Source organism: Clupea harengus, chromosome 25 (genome assembly GCF_900700415.2).
Source record: "Clupea harengus chromosome 25, Ch_v2.0.2, whole genome shotgun sequence".
Classification (NCBI taxonomy): domain Eukaryota; kingdom Metazoa; phylum Chordata; class Actinopteri; order Clupeiformes; family Clupeidae; genus Clupea; species Clupea harengus.
The window spans coordinates 13486379-13507735 of NC_045176.1; the positions used below are offsets into that span (position 1 = coordinate 13486379).

The following is a 21357-nucleotide window of genomic DNA, read 5'->3' on the forward strand; positions in this document are numbered from 1 at the left end:
AAAAACCTTTCAAGTTAATTAAATGTGAAGTTGGGCATCTCCCAAGAATAATAAATACATGGCAGTCCATGGATGGAACTCAGTAGGGTGATTCTTTCATTACTACTACATATTTATGTCTGTAAGGGGATATATCACATTTTGTTTATGTGTCCCCAGAGCTCACAGTATCACAACAGCAAAGGTTACCGCCGACAGGGTGTGCAAATAATTACACAGGCTGTGAGGTTCCGTGTCATTCTAGAGGGTGATGACATGAAGAACAGATTGACTGGGGCTATTGCTGGAGAGCACAGCCATAAAACAGGGAGTGTAAAAGTGTCCCCCTCCCTGCCATTCTCATTACAGTAATGAATTTAATTCACAAACTAGGGGTGGCAATTCATAAGCTGGCCGTCAGCCTCATTTAAATGCTTCCGGAGTAAAATATCCCCCATGCAAATGAGCTGCGATTATTCATGAATGCATATCCTTAATTATTTTTCATTCAGCAGAGCAGTCAGTAATGTCCTTGCATTTATCCAACATTTAAAGTGCCGCTCAGAAGAAACACTGTCATGTGGAAGTGCATGGTTTTAATTTGGCGTTTTGGCAGTGTCCTGATGCATGCTTGCAATATGTGCCTGTTGAAAACACAACACATGCGCAAACGACCTAAAAAGACCTCTAAACAACTGTAAATTCTAAAGTTGTAGACTTCAGCTAATTCAGCTTCAGCCGTGGCACAGAGAGGGTTGCTAGACTGCAAATCAATATATTTGTCTCCATTGCCTTCGGAACCTTCACAGATCTCTGGGGACACTGTGACTGGTAGCTGTACTGATTATTGTATGTTGTGATTTGAAATATTAAAACATGATTTATGTATAAGAGCCTGACAAGTAATTATCATAAAGGTGGAATATGGAAATAGACTGTTTAGTTTGCCCTCAGAGTCTGAAAGGCTTTCAAAGCTCACAGACTTATATTTTGCCCTGTTGTGTCTGGCACAGTATTCTGTTTTTTAACTTTCCTTTAAAAGAAGCGTAACGATGTGAGGAAGAGGCTTAGGATTCTGACATTACAATTTCAACTGCACAGACAATTCCAAACTTGTCGGTGGCAAGCAACCTGACCAATTGTGAATCCCTGAACCACAGCATGCAGTGTCTTGGCAGAGTGTCTGAAGTCAGACTGTACCGACAGCAACATCTTTCCTTGGGCCTTTCATCTGCACATAGCAGCGCTGCTTATACAATAGCTGAATATTTCAAGACATCTTCACGTTCAGGCAGAGGTAATTAAGAGAGGATTACAAACAGTGGAATTAATTAAGAGACAAAAATAGAGGATGAAAAAAAAAAAACCTGCTTTAGAGCGACTGTGAGGAATCTTAATTAGGTGTCGAGTGAGAATGCACAATTGTCAGTCCAACAACATGGTAGTGGAAGGAAAGCATGCTACTGCTATGCTGATGAAACCCAGACGATACACTTACATTTGAATTCTTAATATGCGCTATGCTTTCTACATTTAAACAACAATGAAGGCAGTCAAACTTATTTTATATTTAGCAAGCAGGCCAAATTATTGGTGTGAGAGCATTGTGGTTTGTGTGAAAGTGTAGTTAATTTATTTACATCATATTCACTCTGTTATATTTATAGATATTTACAGGTCCATGCTCAATCAATGTCAGCAGGTATTTTAGTAAATATATTGAAAATAACTTCTTATCTCCAGTGTGTTCTCTGGGTTGGTTCTTGTTTCGTTGTATAATCTCGAGGCTATGATGAGATAAACAACAGCAGCTGTTCCTTATTCGATAAACACAACTTGCCTGTCTGGGATAACCGACTCGTGTCGCCTGCAGATATTTATAGACTGCTTTCACACAACCTGCGACCAACAGAAGCACCTGCAGAACATGCAGAAGACGTCTACCTGTAACAACTGTTCCTTCAACAGTTTCAGTGACATCACCACGGACAGTAACCAGGGTGATGATATACTTTCTTGAGGGAAGGAGGTCTCTGAATGTAGTTCTGGTTTTGGATCCATCGAGGGTGACTTGGGAGCTATGCCTGAAATCTTCGGTAGTGTAGCTCAGGACGAAGGTGTCAGCGGGCGGGGCAGGGGCGCCCCAGGCCACTGTCAGCGAATCAGACGTGATGTCCGAGAAGTAGAGCTGGGTAACAGGGCGGAACCCTGCAAGTCGATATGCAGTTGGGGGCAAGAGACAGTGAGTGATTGAAGTTGAATTCAATATCATCAGTTCCTAGATGGAGAACTTAGGATGTGATTGATCAGCCCCAGCAAGCGATGTTGACATTGAGGGGGTTTGATGCAGACTTTGGTGGAGAGATTGATGAACAAGTTAAGGATGGAGACATGTCAATGAAGAGTGAAAATGTGACCGTATGAAAGCAAATCCAGACGTCTTAATGAGCGAATACATGAAGAGAGCAAATTAGCTGCTGAGCACCATGGGTACAAGAAACACTGGTTTAGTTCATTATAGCACACCAGAAAGAAATGAGAAGAATCCAGAGAGAAACGTGAGACAATGCGATGGCTGTTTTTTCCCCGTTGGACAAAAAGATAAGTAGTGAATGGACTGTAGAGTGAAGCTGGTAAGGATGAACAAATGCAATACAATAATATTACCAGATTAGCATATGGAAAAATTTAGTTAACACAAAGTGTCACGTTGACATTGTCCTTCATTGCTAGTCTAATGCACAAGCAAGATGCCTTGTTTACAGTTAGATTGATTACATTTTTAAATGTTTTTCTTCACTGAACTGTGTTAGTGTCACGCTTTGCTAGTTTCATGGCGTGTTAGCATACTGATATGTTTATAAAAAAAACCTACTAACTGCAGTTACAGATACTGTGCTATGGTTTGAGATACCATACCTGTGAAAGCATCAATGCTTGCTACTGTGCTTTGCTGCCTGCCTCTCTGTGCTGCCACCGTGATGGTGTACTCAGTCCCAGGCACCAGATCGGTCAGAGTGGTCGATGTGACATCTTTGGGCATGGTGAGTTCAGTTTTAACCCCACTGGAGGATGTGTACGTGATCCGGTAGTGGTCGATGGGACCCTGCACTATACCCCACTGCAGGGTGATGGAGTTGTCTGTGGAAGCTGTCACCGTCAGGTCCATTGGGACATCCAAGTCTAGACGAGATCCAAAGAGATCCATCATTACACAAGTCAAAAACTGTGCAACTGATATCAAGATATTGATACAAATACACATGGTGAAATCAATCTATTGATTACAGTAAGAAAAGAAAGAAAGATGGTCTTTTGAGAAGATACAGATGGTCTTTTACTACCATTGCTTTTTTTTTTTTTTTACAAATCTTATGTCTTTGGAACCTCTCGGAGACCAGGCTGTGTTTTCTCTCACCCGTTCTGGCGTTCATGGTGGCAGGAGTGCTCTGGTTGGCGCCGAGCACAGCAGATATCCCAATGCCATACTCCGTGCCAGGCAACAGATCTGCAACAGAGCGAGTGAGAACAGAGAAATAAAGTTAGCATAGCGGACTCTCTGAATACACTCAGAAATTCTGTCCTATTAAATAGCTGTGTTGGCCTCCACCAATTCCTTTCTCAGAAGTTGAAGAACACCAAGCAGCGTCAGATGAGCATGCCATTTGTGTGGGTCTGACAAGCACCTTCATTTGGTTGTCATGGCGTTACTGTGCAATAAAAAGAAGTGAAGAGTTCTTCTAACAGATGGTGTGCTTAATACCTGCCTACTGAAATCTGCATTCATAATGTAAAACCTTGCCAAACATCACATTCATGTTCATCAGTGGTTTTTTGGCATGCATGGCCTAGTTTTTTTTAAAAAGATATAATTAATCAAAGGCAGAATCGATGTGACAAGAGGGAGCTTATCAGTTTACAGAAAATGAGAGGAGAGACATTGATTTCTGTCAGGCCTTGCAGACAAGACATCCTTCTTATCATTTTAGAGCTTTAAAGACAACTGTATGCTCCCAGCAGAGAGTAGACAGGAGGGAATAGCTGACATTTCATAGCACGATCAAACTTCAGCTCCAATTTCACCAGTAAATCAACTGTTGGAATTTAACAGAAAAAGTAAAGTATAGAAAAGGTATGTATAACTGGGCATTATGAAAACTCTTTGTTTTTATGTTGTTAAAGACCAAAGTTTGATCAATTAGAACTTGGCTGACAAAATTAGATTTTCAAATTAATGTCAAACCGTAATGGCGTATGACCCACGGCAAGTCAGTATAATAGGCTAGATTAGAGAGTTTATTTTCTGCACTGATATTACCCATAGATAATGAAATATCCAATTATGCAGAATGCTACGAAAGTTAATTACGACAGTGAAGGATTCAATTTAATTTTTGATATTCACATTACCAAACATAATATCACGGTGGCACAATCATTATGAACGTAATTTATTTTCAACAAACAAACAGGAGTGAGCAGTGACAGTCTAGGCCTGACTCACCTGTGAGCATCGCCTGACTGGTGGCTCCCTCGTTGCGCGGTACATCCACCTTGTCGTACTGGTCACCGGCCAGTGTGCTGTAGACGACGCGGTAGCCCTCCACCTCCGCCTCGCTGTTGTCCCACTCCAGCTCCAGAGAGGTGGATGACCTGGACAGCACGCGCAGGTTCTTGGGCGCGTCCAGCTCTGAGAAAAATGACAGAACTGACAATGTTTGGGCCACTCAGACCGATCATCAGAAGTTGGATTCATGACATTATTAAATACATAACAGATTAAACAAATTGCCAGCTGAAACTGTTTTATCTAGAGTTAGGGTTCTTCTATTTAACTTCCATATGTGTATTTACAGTCATTTCGGACATAACAGCCACTTGTTTCATACGTTTCACATATCTTACAGAGAGATCTTTCAAACTTTATACAGATCAAAAACGTTTTTATTCACTGTCTTTAAAACCCGTGGGTAAAAGGAGCTTTAAAATTAATCCGTGACATCTCCCTATTTAGATGTTCATCTCTATTGGCTGAATGCATAATTGGAACTGGAGAATCATGGACCAGTGCTTACCGGTGGTGAACTCAGTTGAAATGGCTCCACTTTCGTTCCCCTTGCGGACCCCGCTGACAGACACTTCGTATCGCGAGCCCGGCTGCAGCACTTGCAGGGAGTACTGGCTTAGAGTCGGCTGCAGGCGGAAAGTGGTCTTGGGGCCATCCACCCCAACCAGCCAGTAGCGGAGGATGATCTGGTCCACTTTGGCCTTGGGTGGGGTCCACTCCACGAAGGCCACAGACTCCGAGACGTCTCGGACTATCAGGTCAGTCGGGCCATCGATCACTTGAGGCACAAAATAAAAACCGTGATTGTGGTGGTGAAACTGTTTGAAGAAGCAAATTAGATGTGCTTATTACTCTACCAACTTTGATAGAATCAGCGGTTCCCTTTTTCTTAGAGGGGAAGCACAACAGGCAGAGAAACCTGGTGGTATTCTACTGCATGCAATTGCATTTTGTGATTACTATAGAAATTCATCACGCATCACTTTTTCAATTTCTAATTGCAGTGTTTAATACTCCAGCATTGTTCAATTCCAGGTTTATTCCAAAACAACAAAACTGCTAGTCATTAGGCTTATAAGTGGCACAATATGGACTTACTATTTGAAATCTGGAATTTGTTCTGTAAGTAATTAACCTTTTTCAGATAGAGTGCCATGAAAGCAGAGACACTGATTCTTTAAGACCTTTGGGGTCACACAGCTCTTCTTTATCTTCCACCTGGGTAGCATCTACTGAGCTAGTGCTAATTGGGAGGAAATAGTCATTTGTTCACTCTTGTCCCAGTTTTAGAGAAACTCCATTTATGCCTCAGCCTCTGCCCCGTTAAACAATTCTAAATAACCCAATTAGTGATGCTACTTTGGAAAATTAATAATTATTATTCAAATTAATATTTGAACAAAGACAAGTGCAAATACCGTTTACAGATGAATCCCCCCACAAGTAAAACCTGCACAGCACCTACTTGCATTTATATTAATGAATCTGATGTATCATATGCAGAGTCCAAAAACAGACATCTTCAGATTCTCTTCATTACATGACATCATATCTGTCATACTATATTGGTTTAACGGCAGCATGATGTCATAAGTACTCTTTTCCTCTCCTCTCTTCCTGTTACTGTGGATTTCTTCTATTTTACTGCCAGGGAGGATAATTCTCTTCATGCATAAATAATTGACCAGCATCACATTTGTCTTTCTTTATCCAATAAGGTATCTGTAGTGGACACATGAAATATTCATCAGCTGCCATGCATAAATAATGCCTATTTAATTTGGGTTGACAGTGAGGCTTGGTGAAAATTAATGGTGTTTTCACTGCCAACACATCATTCGAAACGTACTGGAAAAGTTCAACTGAATCTAATCTCTCGGTCTCCAACGGACTAGCGGGAAGGTCCTGGATTTACAATGAGTGCATAATTGCCAGCAAACCGATCCATCCATCAAGGTGATGTTTTATGCCAGCTGTGCTTAATTGATGATTGTGTTATGTCTAATATCCCTAACCCACTGCATGCCATTGTTTTACCACAGCTTCTTTTCCACTTCTTACAATTCATACTCTCCCCTGGCATCAACTATTCATGAATACAGTCTTATAGTTTCAGCTGTAGCAGGTATTGCCTTGCACAGAACCATTTGCCTTTTTCAGACTATTGTGTGTTAGCAGACTACTATCATCACCTTTTGAAAAATCTATGCGGATTACTTATCAAGATGGAAAAGAATGAATGATGTTGCGATCATGAAGGCAATGAGTGGAGTTGTAGATGCAACAACACCACGTTAATGGCAAACACAAACAGACAGGATAGATGTTTACTTAAACCCTCTGCCATAATACCAACACAACCATAAACTTTCCAAAGCAAAAGCCTAGGATCCAGGCAAAAATAGTTTTGACAGCTAATGTCCGGAAATGGAACTTTGTCATATTCCCTAATCATCATGTCATCTCTCAAAATGTATGATGCTATCACAGCGTTGTAGTATTAGTTTTACAGAATACATATGTAGATATGAACACTACAAATCTGAGCGCTGCCACTGCAATTATCATTAATGACATGAAAGTGTCACATTGTTGGACACCAACTGTTGTGGTGACCAATAACAGGGATGTGGGTATGCTCCATTACATGTTTATGACATGGTTATGTCTGTGTTATGACACAGGGCTACCACCGGCAGTGAGAGCGAGTGAGTGTGGAGCCTTACTGGTGGCAACGGTGGCCGTGACGGGCTGGCTCCTTCCCTGGTCCCTCAGCGCCACCAGGTTGACGGTGTACTCCTCCCCCGGTCTCAGCCCCGTCTGGTGGAAGGAGGTGATGGTGCTGGGCAGCTGCGCCGTCATCCCCCCGTCGTTATCCTGCTCGGCAGACGGACGCCGCCGCAAAAAAGGGACAACAAGGACACCCTTGACTTTAAAGGGATGCTTTCATATGGACATCAAAGTGGCAGCCACACATGCGGGAATGGGGAGGGAGCGGAGGGGAGGGAGGTAGCTTCTGAGGCAAAGGCAACAAACAGCACGCAGCTCTAATGAACAGGGGAATTACAGCAAGCTGGTGGGAGGCTTTAGCCAGCAAACTGTGCAAGCAACGCGCCAGAAAACTTTGAACTGGGAAAAAAAACGTTCAATAAGCTTCACCAAACTCCTTTTAGTGTGCTAACTGTTAACCTAGAAAACTTTATGACGAGTTCACTCAGAAGTATTTGGCACTAAGCACTCATTTGTTCCTGTACTGCTTCGCCTGACATAACTTGAAGTGATTTTACCCATCATTTAAGAAGGAGTATTCAGAACCATAGTATATTTAAGGTGAACATTCTTAGCCATTCTGTCACTTGTGGGTTGATCTGCTTATAGGGGGCTGTGTTGTGTTGGCATTGTGAGCCCCTGTTTATGCCTTCTCAGAAGATTTTCTCCGTCCCATCCATCCATTAAGATATTGTCCAGATTCTGGTGGCGGTCTGGCCTTTTTTGGATTAAATCCAAAGGGTTTTAATCCGAGCCTCCACCAGGGGGTTAAGACTTGCACTTCTAATATGATTTCCCCGGTGACTGGGGCCAGGATGGCTCTCCCTCACAGGGCATCTCTCCGTGTTCGGCACCCGAGGAAGATTGGAGTGCTCCGCGACCCCTGTGCACCCACACCTCTTTGTATTCACAGACCGTCCTCTCAACATAAAAAAAAAAGAACAAAAGAAAAAAAAAGAATGGAGAAAAACTTTCTGGTTTGTTTCCATTGTACCGCCTGACTTTCATCTTCAAATTCAAGTTATTTGAAAACCTCTTGGGGTCTGGAGCACAGCCATTCGGGGTTCAGATGATGTCTGCAGCTAAGAGCAGGGATGAGATTAAAGAGCCTGATGTTTATGGAGGGCATTAAAGCCAGAGCTTGCCTGACTTTGAACCTGCACCTATTACCATTATGAGCCTACGAACCTGTCCGCTCACAAATCCACTGAATCATCAGTTAAGAGACAATCTGCCACGTACCGCAGCTGGAGGATACGAGCTCAGCACCGTAAAATGGGGCATAATTCTCACATTTCCGTCTCGCATAACCAACTGTATTCCCCTATCTTCACAGCGTGCGTGGGATGTTTCCAGGCACATCACTATCAATTTCTCCATCACAAAATATGAAACTCCTGCAGGCTTCAGGTAAGCCCCAGATAGGAGCAGACTCTAGAATGGAGCCGGCCCAGATCTGACCCTGATCTGGCCCACATCCGGCACCAGAGCCAGCCGCTCTCAGGGGTTTGTCAAATAGAGACTGACAGAATTCGGTCATGCTGGGCAGGCAGTGACAGGTTGGCTTAGAATAAGTTGAGCTGTGCGCATAATGGCAAGACGCTTCCCCACTGTTGGCCATCACGCAGCTAAAAAACAGCTCTGGTTTTCACCACAGTAAGCCTTTATTTGTTGTTCTCCTTATTCGTACCATACAAACAGCGAGAAAATCAGCATACATTCTGTAATAATAAACAAACAGTGTTTTCTCAGTTTGAGTGATTGAAATGTGTATGCAGAGAGGCTCTGCAATTTCACGCACTTGTGTCAACATGAATACAAAAACCAAACAAAACGGTGATACTGCTGCAGCTCCCATGCATACACAAGAATACCTGTCATGCAGGGTAGTGATCTGCATTGAGTAGGGACACAAACGATTGGAGTCTATGCAAATGTTGCTCTTCCACTAGGCAATGTGGCCTATTGTGAGAATCGATGCCTGTCCAGCCTCCCAAAGAAAAGCCTTACCTTGGGAATGAAGCTTATTTCCCAGCCATCAAACAAGTAGTCGAAGGGCTTCCACTGGACCTCCACCGATGTTTCTGTGATGGATTTGAAGACTAAACCGTCTGGATTCGAAAGATCTGGAAGGTGAGGATTGATGCATTATAGGCCTCTGTTTTCAGCACACCCAATAAATCAATGTTTCTCACGGGCCGGGCAACCTCTGCTCACTCCCAGCGGAGAGAGGTGGGTTTAAGAGGCGATGGGAGGCCGAGGGTCTGCTTTGTGGCTCACTGGCCGCCCATTCTTAATCCTGCTCCAGGGCCAGATTTGTGCCATAGTTGGCTGTTATCCTGATGAGAACACTCTCTTTCATTATTAGCGGTGTGAGCTAACAAATATACATCCATCAAACAGCGCTGTTACTTTCTGACACTTCCCATCTTGTGCTGGCTAAGGAAGCGTGAGAGTTTTTAAGGGGGAAAAAAAGATGGTTGCAAATTGTGTGGACTGTTCCCAATGATTTAATTTGTTTACTTTTGCTCTCATCATTTTCAGATTATGTCGGAAGTGGACGATTTGTGCACTGATGTTTGTAATGTTTTACCCAGAATGCCCCAGTGTCTCATGACAAATAATGTTCTGCTTGTGAATGGAGGAAGGGTGGGGGGGGGGGGGGGGGGTTCTAAAATGAGGTTTCCACATGGCTGACGGGCATCAGCTGCGAAGGAGCTGCCCTCCAGCAAATTGCCAGTCAAACAGTTTTATTCAGCACTTGGCAGGTGTCTAATCATATCCTGTAAGTAAATATTGGGTAGAAGAATATTGGGCAATCTTAAACACACATTTTCTTTACCCTGTCCTTTCCTGTGGCTGAGTGGAGTGCTCCCTACTTTTTGTCCATGATCAGAACTGATCATTAATTCCCTAGCAGTCAGCTAAGGGTCATTAAATGTCTTTATCCCTTCAAAAGTTAAATATCTGAAGTTACTTTCTGCACTATCTGTATGATGGAGAGATGCCAATACTCAGTTAAGCCTTTGATGAAAAAAAATCTGTATAATTTAAGACCATACGAAAAATCTAATGAATTATGAAAGATGTACAGCATTGGATCCTGGCCTAATAAAAAGTATTTAGGGGTAAATGGAGCAGGTAAAAGCGGACCCTGATCGTAGTTGTACTTACACGTTGACACTTGAGCAGTAACAGGTATGCTGATGACGTTGTTGAGCACGGCATAGACGTTGATGTTGTACTCAATCCCCGGCTCAAGCTCCTTAATGGTGCCATTGGTAACATTGCCTGGTAACCTGATCTCAAGTTGCACACCTCCCGCGCTGGTTGGCACGTAGGTGATCAGGTAGTCTGTCAGCATCACCGAACCCTCCCACTCCAGGTCTATGGTACGTTCTGTCACTCCTCGCACTCGAAGGTTCAAGGGTGGACCCACTGTACAAAAAACAATTAAAAAGGTAGTGTACACTTAAATGTGTTTTTCTTTTTGCTGTAAACAAAATTATATGACTGTACTGTGATGAAACACATCAATGCTAGTGTTAATGTTGACTGTTTAAAATCATCCAAAGCCAATGCTGATGACTGGTTGGTACATCTCTACATCATGATATACATACATTCCAATGGAGTAAACTCTCAGCCCCTCCCCTCTACCCCCTCAGCACCGTGCCCACCTTTCAGCATTGTTTTAAATGATGCAGTGCGTGGAGAGCTAGGGGCGAAATTACACTTCAAAACAGATGAGAACACCCCATTTTGAGGTTAGCTAGTACTGTGTGCACAATGGGCCGTTTGCTGTATCTGAGTCAGATATAAAAAGAATCTAACAAAGTTGCGTTGAGAAAAAGTCATCTTTTTTAATTGAGTCAGAGCTTCCGCCGTATGCTTCGGCGAATGGGAGCGGAACACTTTCACAGTCTCCAGGGCAACTGGACCCGAGCCAGCCAGGCCATAAACCTGAGAGGCCGGCAGTAGAGAATGCAAATTAAGCTGAGCCCCAAGAAGAACAGATCGCATTACCACCTGAGAGACGAGAGAAAGAGGGAGAGAGAGAAAGCAGAAGAGAGAGAGAGAGAGAGTGAGAGTGAGAGAAAGAGGTAGGGAGAGAGTGGGAGCAGTAGTGGCAGCAGTAGTTCCTGTTGTCCCCGAGCGCTGCGTCTCTCTCCTGGGACGGGGGGTACTGTGCAGCATGAGTGGGTAAGCTCCCCCTGGGGTCCCATGAAAGTCTTGAGGAGGTACTCCAGCTACTTCCTCATGAACACACCAGATGGGCACTCAACCTGCTTCTTCTTCCTCCTTCTCTTCTTCTTTCCCTAGTTTTAATTCTTCAAATAGCAGACAGAGAACCCGCCGCACAGCTCTTGTTAAAAAGGAATTGAACACGTCTGCCTTGATTTTCCCCTTGATAAAAACAGTCGCTCACCAAGCTGTGGTTAATAAACGGTGGAGGAGAATCTCCAGGCCGGCGAGGTTAAAACAGGCTGATGAGGCAGGGGAGAGAGAGGACACCCAGTGTTTCTCCAAAGAGGGGAGCCTGTCCTGCCCAGGTGCCTGCAGAAAAACGCACCCTGCTCTGTCCCTCGTTAATCAGGCAGTAAGTGGGCATCTACAGACGAAGAGGTCCTGGCACCGAGACCTTGGGCCGCAGAGGCCAGGCGCCAGGCCAGAATTCTCAGCACTCGAATGCCAATGAGTGTTCGCCCTCTCTCTCTCTCTCTCTCTATCTCTCTCTCTCTCTCTCTCTCTCTCTCTATATATATATATATATATATATATATATATATATATATATATTTCTCTCTCTCTCTATCTCTGACGGCTTGTTTGATCCTAAAGGACGCGGTTAGATGCTTGACCGGCTTTCAGGCTGAGCAAAGTCTTATTAAACTTTGTCAGGCCGATTGGTGCGAACCTTCACCGCGTTTTCACACTGTGTTTTCCTCAATTTCCCTCCAGACATCAGCCATGCAGACTCTTGACTCTTAATTTCCCAGCTGAGCCGAGGACAGCACCTGCAGCACACTTGCAAGGCTGACTTGAACATGGTTTAAGCAAATCCATTAAGCAAAGCGTTTGCAAGACCAAACTATAATTACAGTCTGACCGACTCATGGAACTATTTAATACATTTGCTTTTCTTTGGTTTGTTTTATTTCCCAACTTGGGTCTAACCTTGCTGAGAAACTGCAGCAGATTTAATTATCTGAAGGTGTTGTAGGCCTACTGGTTCTGAATTTAAGAATCTATAATTATATATGCACTGGTAACTAAATATTGCTCTTATATAAACACATAAAGGGAATTGTTATATAATACAATCATCTGCCGCTGTACTCTGATTAAGCATCCTCAGGAGAGGCTAATGTGATCAAGCTCTTAATATTCAACCAGAAATCCCTTAATGAATGTGTTAATTGGGACACAGTGCTCTTTCATCTTTAAATGGTCTTAGTTATGAATGAGAAATCCCTCCGAGCTTTTTGGACATTTTGGATTAAGCCGGGGTACTTTAGGCACTGGTTTCCAAGGATGTGACAGAGATACTTAGAGACAGTGCATGAAAAGAAGTTGTTTGATTAAGGCAAAATAGATAACACACTGTGTTCATTCATTTCTTGCGCAAACTGTCATTCAGCTCAGAAGTGGTCTCATTTCAATGTCAACTCTGACTTGAACAACATACAACAAAAGCAGAAAGAAACATTCTATTCAATTCATCTGAAAAGAAAACTAAAAAACTGTTTTTGACCAGCACAAAAGCAGATATTGGGTTAATTAAAGATGTACTAATTTAAATAACAATGACAAAGAAAAAATTCAGCAGCTTAAACACACAGGAGAGCCACAAGTCATAAGTCAGGTGCGTCTCTTTAGTCAAGGTTTCTTCCAAACTGTGACACTGAGAATCTGACGCTCTCTCTAACATGTTGACACCCAGCTTGGTGTCAAAGAGCATTCTTAATCATGGCACAATACTGCACAGAGGTACTGCAAAACAACGACAACAAAAAACATACATTTGTTGCAGCAGCATTGGCCAATCACTGCAATGCTATGCAGAATCATGTCAGCCAATGGGAGCCATGTCTTTACTCTCTTCTGTCCAGTCTATACTGGGATCACCTTGAAGCGTAGTGTGCATTGATGGGCATCACTTTGCTCTCAGACACGTGCACGTCTTTATGAATTTGTGGGGATGTCATTTGATTTGGTGCAATATCTCAGAGAGGTGAACTCTGGGTAAGAATTTTCATAACAGATATGATTTGTTTTGCTCATCCCTGGCCTTTGAATACAAAACACCATTTCCATGGTTTCATTAGCGTAATCACACATGAAAATGAAATACAGTAATTGAAGGCTATGCTGCATCCCAGATTTTTTTTGATTTTTTTATTTCATTTTATAAAATAGGTGAAATTCTCTGAACATCCAGAACTTGGGCATTGTGAAATAATTGAACAGTCTTTATCTTAGTATTCAGCATGGGCTCCTTCACACGACCCGGCTATTTTTCTCCTAATTGCGGTGAAATAAGCAATTTTGACTCCACTAGGTCTTGCAGAAAACGGACGGGGAGAGTGCTGGACTGGTAATATGATTTGCCCTTTCTTTTCTCCCTTCTTCCGCTCTCTCTCCACGATGACAGCTGCTTCCACCGGGTGGAGGGATTCAGCAGGGCTGCCTTTTACCCGAGAACTAGCAGTGAACCCGAGTAAGCGTGGTTCAGAAATTGCCTCGGCCAGCCTAATGTGACACATCTTCCCCAGTGAATGTGAATTTTGACAAATGAATGCTGTTACACCGCGGCAAGTCGTCACCAATTTCTACAGCTGGCGTTGGAACCATGGGGGGCTGCCATGGGGGTTGACTCCCTCTTCTCGGAGGCAATGGCTGGAGACCTAGCTTGCTTTTGTGTGCTCATATTTTGATTCGCATTTGCCTTAAAAAAAAAAAAACTGTTTTACAATGCCCCATCCCTGTCAATAGCTGCATGTTTACCCCTCCAGTCGGTTTTACACTATGCCTTTGTGTTGTTTTTGTACCGAGTTGAATTCCAGCACAGCTTCAGGCTTGCTCTTAAACAAATCTTTGCTTTCTAAAAAAGGCAGTTATTTTTTCTCCAGGTAAGCAGGCTTATACTGAGTTTATACTGTAAGCTTTACTCTATGCTCATATGCAGGGTTGGGGAATAACTAGTCATATGTCATGGAGTTAGGCAATTAAATGACAAGATAAATATAATTGTAATCTCTTACAGGTACTGATTTTTTTAAACTAAATTACAGTTACTATTCAAAATGTCGGTGATTACAAACAGGTTACCGTACAACTGAATATATTCTTTATTCAGTAAAAAGCCTGAAAGCTTATATATAGAGTATAACAGTCATTCTGTTGCTTTGCATCTTTTCACCCTCTAGAGACAGACTCCATTCATTTGGCAGTACGTGCAATTTGAGCGTTGTTTTGGATTGGTTCTCATATTTGAATTTGCACCGCTGGTCGTCTGCCAATCGAAAAGTAATTGAAAGTAATCAAATGTAATGAGTTACATTACTTTGACAAAGTGATTAAAAAAGTTACGTTATTTATTACATTTTTAACAGGGTGAATAGTAATCAAAAGTAACCTTCCCAACCCTGCTTATATGGTGTTCCATATATCGCCTATAGAGAACCATTGCTAGTCAGACCTTTTTGAGCCTGGTATACAATACAGAGACAAGTACTACACAAGTGTGTTTTATTTACATTAAGGGCACTTTTACCAAATAAATGGCAGCTGATGGATCTGGCATATGTGAGTACAGAATCTCTAGAGCACCGTTGGAACTGTAGCGAAATAATAAATTAAACATTTAGATCATCATACATGACAACTGCTGCCATCAGTCAAGCTTCCCCGAACATGAACTCACCGGATGCACAGTCATCTCCCGTGAAGCCCTCTTGGCAGACGCAGAAGCCGTCCTTACAGACTCCTTTCTGGCTGCAGTTGTTAGCGCAGAAGACCACGGAGCAGTCCTCTCCCACGAAGCCCGGGCGACACTGGCAGGTCCCGTTGACGCAGAGGCCCTGTTCGGAGCAGTCGTTCAGGCACCTGCTCTGGGAACAGTCGTCGCCGGTGTAGGCCTCCTCACAGACGCACTCCCCGTCGAGGCACAGGCCCCGGTCCGAGCAATCCCCCGGGCAGCGGGGCTCTGAGCAGTTGTCGCCGCCAAAGTCCCGGTCGCAAACACACTCGCCGTCGATGCACACTCCCTGGCCAGAGCAGTCGTCCGGGCAACGGGGCTCGGAGCAGTTCTTGCCCGTCCAGCCCTCGTCACACGCACAGCCACACGTGTCCATGCTGAAGGTGCCGTGGCCGCTGCAGTGAGGGAGGAAGTCCAGACGCCCTAGAAGGAAACACAGAACACACACAAAACGCATAAACCACAAACACATAATCACACGCACATGCACCCAAGCATACGCGGAGAATATACACATAGTCACAGACGGTTTAGAAACACAATTTGGAATCCATTTTTTTCTGTGTCTGGCTATTTAAACTAGTTATAATCATACAATTAACTACAAAAACTAATACAAATTAAAACACAAATAACCTATCCCCTCATTAACTAAAGAAAACTTGAAGTCATTAAAATGCATGCTACTGCTCTGCCGTGACCTCCTTAATTGTTTTCCTCCAAAAGAACATGTTTCAGTGCGTCAGCCATTCCTGGGCCATCCTTAAAGGAGCCTGTGCCCTTGGCCTGCAGGTGTGGGATTGCTCAGCCATACTAGTGCCATGATGTAACACCAGCCCAACACCGGCAGAGCTGCTGCAGAATCCTAATGCCATCCGCCACTGTGCACACCTGCAAAGCTTGAAGATGCAGTGGGGGTGATGGAGTGGCTGTCAGACCCCCCCCCCCCTATCCAACACCATCCACCATACTCACATACACACACACACACTCCTCCTGATGTGGTCCTGCACACCCCCTACCTACCCATGGCTGAGCTCTCCCCGCAGCAACTGGAGCTGCACTGCGCCCGTAACAGGGACACCTCCCTCTCCAGCATCTCGATGCGGCTGGCCAGCTGCTGGATGGTGGCGGAGGAGGGGCTCGAGCAGCCGCACGCCTGCTTAGGGATGTTGATGCGGTGCGTGAACATGACCTGGCTGTCCAAGTCCACCGTCTCCTCAGTGTACTCGGCGGGCGTGGTGGCGGCGGTGCTGCTGCCGCCCGTCGCCTCCTTCGCCCCCTTGCTGGGCGCGGTCGCCTCCAGGTCCACTGAGCACAAGGATTCCAGGGGCACGTTGATGTTGTAGACGTGGTTGAAGACCATGGGTTGGCTCTGGTTGCCTGCGGAGGCTGCGTCGGCGTCGGGGGCCTGCCGCTTGACTCTGGTGGTCCTCACCAGGTTCCCCCCCCGCGGCGGAAGGGCACCCACTCCAAGGAGCACGAGGGAAAGGGAAAGTCCGACCACGTAGCCCCGTAACATCATGGGGCATCCACCCGACATTTTAGCTGGGGTAGCAGAGCTGGCTCGCAAAGTAGCACAGGCAATTACTAAACTGGCACTGCGTGAGAAAAAAAGCAGAAAGGAAAGAAAGATAGAGAAAATAACTTAGATGTGTAATAGTAGCTGTGATTTATCTTGATACGTTCAAAAGACATATTTGTTTCTTTCCCACCAAAGAATTAAATTGTACATTAAAGACTATAATGAAACATGGGCTGATCCATGCAACCAACGGGGGCATTTCAGTGATTCTCATCTGTTCTGAAAGCAGAGGATGAACACAAAACTCCTTAAAATGACGCAGCATCACCACGGGGCTCAGAGCATCTGGTCAGGCAGTGATGACGGCAATGTCATTTTCCATCTTTGTTAGGCTCAGAGGATAAGTCTTTAGAGAGGCTCAATCGGGAGGGTAAAAAATGTGAGTCTTTAAGGAAATGACTGCTCAGTGTCGGCTTTCAAGGGAGAAATCTATTTCACAAGAACACAGATCGAGAATGGTAGATGACTGCGGGCTCGCAAGAGCTCTATGCAGTTGTAAAAAAGGAGTAATGTCTGAATTGGTCTCAAGGTGATTTGGTTTTTACCCGACTGTCTACATTTAAGAGTAGAGGAGAGTGACTCCATGTCAGCACACATTGAGTTGTTCATACTCTATTTGGCTTCCTGTTTCTTCCTGAGACTCGTCTGACAAAATGGGGAGGTTCCCCTTTTGTTCCATTGTCCCACGGCACTGTTATTTAGCATTGTCTGTATTGTCTGTAAGTACCGTTGAGGTGAAGAAAACAAGATAAAGGATCCATGCAGCTTAAAAGGATTTTTTTTCCTACGGCTTTCTATGATTGGATATTCCATCATACCTCCTTACCATCAGCTAGGATAGTGGTCTTTAATGGTTGTGTGTTCAATCCTTTCTTATCCAAGGTCTGACTGGCTGTGAACAATCTCACTCCTCGATATCTCATGTGTATAAACATAAGCCACTCCACTCATACACCACATGAATGGGAACTATAGACAGATGCTGGAAAACAACACCAATACATATTGCTTGCTACCCTTTTGGGGGGAATTCTTCACAGATATGCCAACTGATCCTAGGACTGAACTGATACTTTCAGAAAATACCACAAAATCTGTTTCAGGCGATAGAAAGTAGTGTAAAAGAGGATGTAACTGTGGAGGAAAGGCCCTTAATATAGGAGCAAAAATCCTCTTCTCATCCAACCAGAGGACAATAATATATTTGTGGAAGCCTGTGTATGGACTGGGATACAAAATGACCTATGAGAGGCTATCCAGCCTATCCTCCCTTCCTCTCGGTTTGGATCATTGGTAGTTTGCTGGTAGTGTCTTCTATTGTATTGTTTATTGTTAATTATTTTACTGCCAGAGTCAGTTTAGGTCACAAAGACAGAGTGACGTAACTCCTGAAGTGGGTCGATGGGAAAGTTTTCTGTGACCTGTGGCCTGCTGGCAATGCTTCCCTGCATGGGGACACAATGGGATGCATTCAGGCTTCATGTCGGAGAGCCTCTCCGATTAGTAGAGTGCCCAATTAGATGTGGTGCACGGGGGACCCAGGGGGACCCAAAGACAGTGTGCGTCCCCACTCTCCGCCTTTTACCTCTGACGAGCACGGCGTTTTTAAGCACCCCATCTCTCCTTTCATTCCTCTAATGGCAGCTCTCACGGGCAGGACTGTAATTAGAGATGACAGGATGGAGGCTCACAGTACGCACTAGTTTTAGCCCTCTCTCTGCCGTAGGAAAGCATGTGTGTGTGTGTGTGTGTGTGTGTGTGTGTGTGTGTGTGTGTGTGTGTGTGTTTGTGTGTTTGTGTGTCTTGTGTGTTTGTGTGACTCCTTTCATAGGCCTCAAAAGTCTCTACAGCCAGTCAGAAAATGAGCACACCACGGGCATGGCTGGCATGACAGCATCACAGAGCAATGAGGCATTACGTTCAAATGACTGGAAGTGCCAGCCTGGAGACAGCATGAAAGCAATAATACAGCACCGCCTCGCCTGGTGAATGCCCTGAAACCAGCCATCTTCCTGCCAGTGGGGGAAAAAAACAGCAACCTTCACCATCCCTTGCCAACATTTTGTGCTGCTGAGCTTATTTCAGCTAGAGTGGTGACCACCACTGTGACTGGCATTGGGAGGTTGTTGGAGCAGCTACTGGGTGACAGAATGGCTTTTACTGTATTACATGAGACTGTGCCAGTGGCCCCCGCACTGGATGGCACGTGCCACCCCTTTACTGATGGATGCTGACAGAATGCGGCGCAAGCTAATCAGCATTGGCAGCTCTGGGACTGCAGTGACATGCTGTGAACAAAAGGATCAATAGGTGCCAATTTCTGTGGCTGCCTACCCACCACTTGCTGATACGCCTAGAGGAAGAGCCTAGATCCACGGTGAAGACATGTTGGACCTTTTGAAAACAGCACAGGTAAATAAAAGTACACCAGACAATTACAAAAATGACACAAAATGATGTATTGATATGTACAATTTGCACGATTGAAAGATGTAAGATTAGATTAGATTAGACACACTGTTATATAATGTATTTGTGCTGTTAGCAGTTCATCTGCAATGGTCAGTCTTACTTTTCTTTAAATTTTACTGCATGTTCATCAGTCGCTGTATGTCTTGAAGGAAACAAATAGAAACATATCCGAACGAACGAATGCTGGTTTTGATGTACATTAGCGACATCTACTACGATAGCATGACATAGCCTATGCAATAAGTGTCCAACACTGCACAGATTGGCCAGAATGTAAAGAACATTCCCCGTAGCTTTATGTATCTTTCTACAGAACTCAGTAATATGTGGGCACTGAGAACATACATCTTCCATAGAATTTTAGATGGCATCCTGGTGTGATTGAAATGTCAGCCAGAAAGACACGCATGGGCATATTCCATGATTTACAATAATGGCGTGTTCTGGTGTCATGAACGCCATCCATGTAAATGTCTGCTACTGATGGACCGTTCCCATCCGTACCTGTGTAGCATTACCAATGGGAACATGTAGTCAATGTCACGGTGCAGTGTGGACGACCACCCTTTCAAGAAATACAAGCTTGTTCCAAAAGAGAGGAAGCCTGGCACGTTCGGTAGAGTCCATGCAGGGGACTGTGGTTATGTCCACACACAAGAGAGAGAATGTGGAGGAACCGGAGTGGAGAGTGACCCGATGAGAAGCGATAAGACAGGCAGGATTATGTGAAGGTGAAGCATTGGCAGAGCGAGGAAAGCATTAACCTTTCCCTAAGATAACAGATGGTCTTATTTGTCTGCTTCACACGGCATCTGGAGGATGCTGCCGCCATGTCGTAATGGGAGCTAGGCAGAGCGGATGCACCGCTGCGTGCTCTTATGCTGTTGTGCCATTTTGATTTACCCTGTCATAAAGATGCCTCCAGGAAGACAAAAAAAAACAAACACCAATGACAAACAGATAAAATGAGATGAGATGGCATTTAAACAACGTCGATGCTTATCAGATGCAGTCCGAGTCGCCAAGTAAACACTCCCACTCAGCTACTTTAAAAGAACAAACTGTCAGACATTAGAAAAGTCAAGCGCTGATGCACCTTCACTGCCTTCTATATGAAATTTAAACAGTCATGATGTGATGCCGTTTGTAAGAAGAGACAAAAGATAACCCTTTATATCACCAATCCAATCTTTTTAACTTGCACTGCTTTAACTGAACAAGTTAGAAACTGTATTTTAATGGGTTATTACCTTTAACGTTACTGTGAAAAAAACATGAAGGATTTAAACTCAAAATGACATACCTTAATAAGTAATAATGTAGGACACAAATATTTCTTCCTCAAAAGAATAACCAAATATTTCAGGGTTAAAACTTGCTGAGCAGTAAAATAAAGGGTTACCATGAAAAGATACCAAGTAATATCTTTCATTGTGTGACATAAATTACAACTGGCAATCCCCCCCCTTTTCACTGAAAGTAGCTATTCTGTATGCAGCTGGGAAAAGAAGGGCAAAAAAAATGAAAGACAGGCTTTTTTCAGAACTGTCCAGATCTATTCATGTTTTTTAATGTCCTCTCAGAAATCAGGACAATATCTCTTTTATGGAAATGAAAAACACTGTGATGAGGTGCAGTTGATATTTAATCATATGAATTCACATTGTGATGATCCAAGAGACTTTTTTTCTCCTTTCCCTTTCTAAATGTAACCATTTTCATTTAGCACGCATGCACAACCATACACACACACACACACACACACACACACGCAAGTTTTTCAAAAGATTGTTACACAAGCTATTATGGAGCACACTGCATTATATATGACAGCAGCATTGATGTTCCCTCTACCCGTCTTTGTGAGCTGAGCTTGATCACAGTGTCCTCGGTCCCCCTGGGGGGATGAAGGCATGCCCAGCGTACCACAGAGGACTTGCTCTGCATATCTTCATCAGCTTCGCTTCTCGGCGGCAAAGAAAAAACCCACAAGCCCAAGGCTTG

General features: G+C 44.0%; 1 protein-coding gene across 3 annotated transcripts in view; it reads right to left on the reverse strand.

The window, feature by feature from the left end:
- Positions 1–21357, reverse strand: part of tnr (tenascin R (restrictin, janusin)) — a 101390-nt gene that overhangs the window by 20273 nt on the left and 59760 nt on the right. Inside the window, exons 4-13 of one of the 3 annotated variants that reach the window (XM_012825734.3) lie at positions 16323–16897; positions 15243–15719; positions 10490–10753; positions 9326–9441; positions 7273–7423; positions 5055–5324; positions 4484–4669; positions 3398–3487; positions 2899–3162; positions 1924–2187 (exon numbers count right to left, since the gene is read on the reverse strand). In XM_012825734.3, the coding sequence (XP_012681188.2) occupies positions 1924–2187; positions 2899–3162; positions 3398–3487; positions 4484–4669; positions 5055–5324; positions 7273–7423; positions 9326–9441; positions 10490–10753; positions 15243–15719; positions 16323–16839 (2599 nt within the window). In that variant the 5' untranslated portion in view covers positions 16840–16897. Of the gene's footprint in view, positions 1–1923; positions 2188–2898; positions 3163–3397; positions 3488–4483; positions 4688–5054; positions 5325–7272; positions 7424–9325; positions 9442–10489; positions 10754–15242; positions 15720–16322; positions 16898–21357 lie in introns of all 3 variants that reach the window. The other 2 variants (XM_031563314.2, XM_031563315.2) reach the window with 2 other exon arrangements.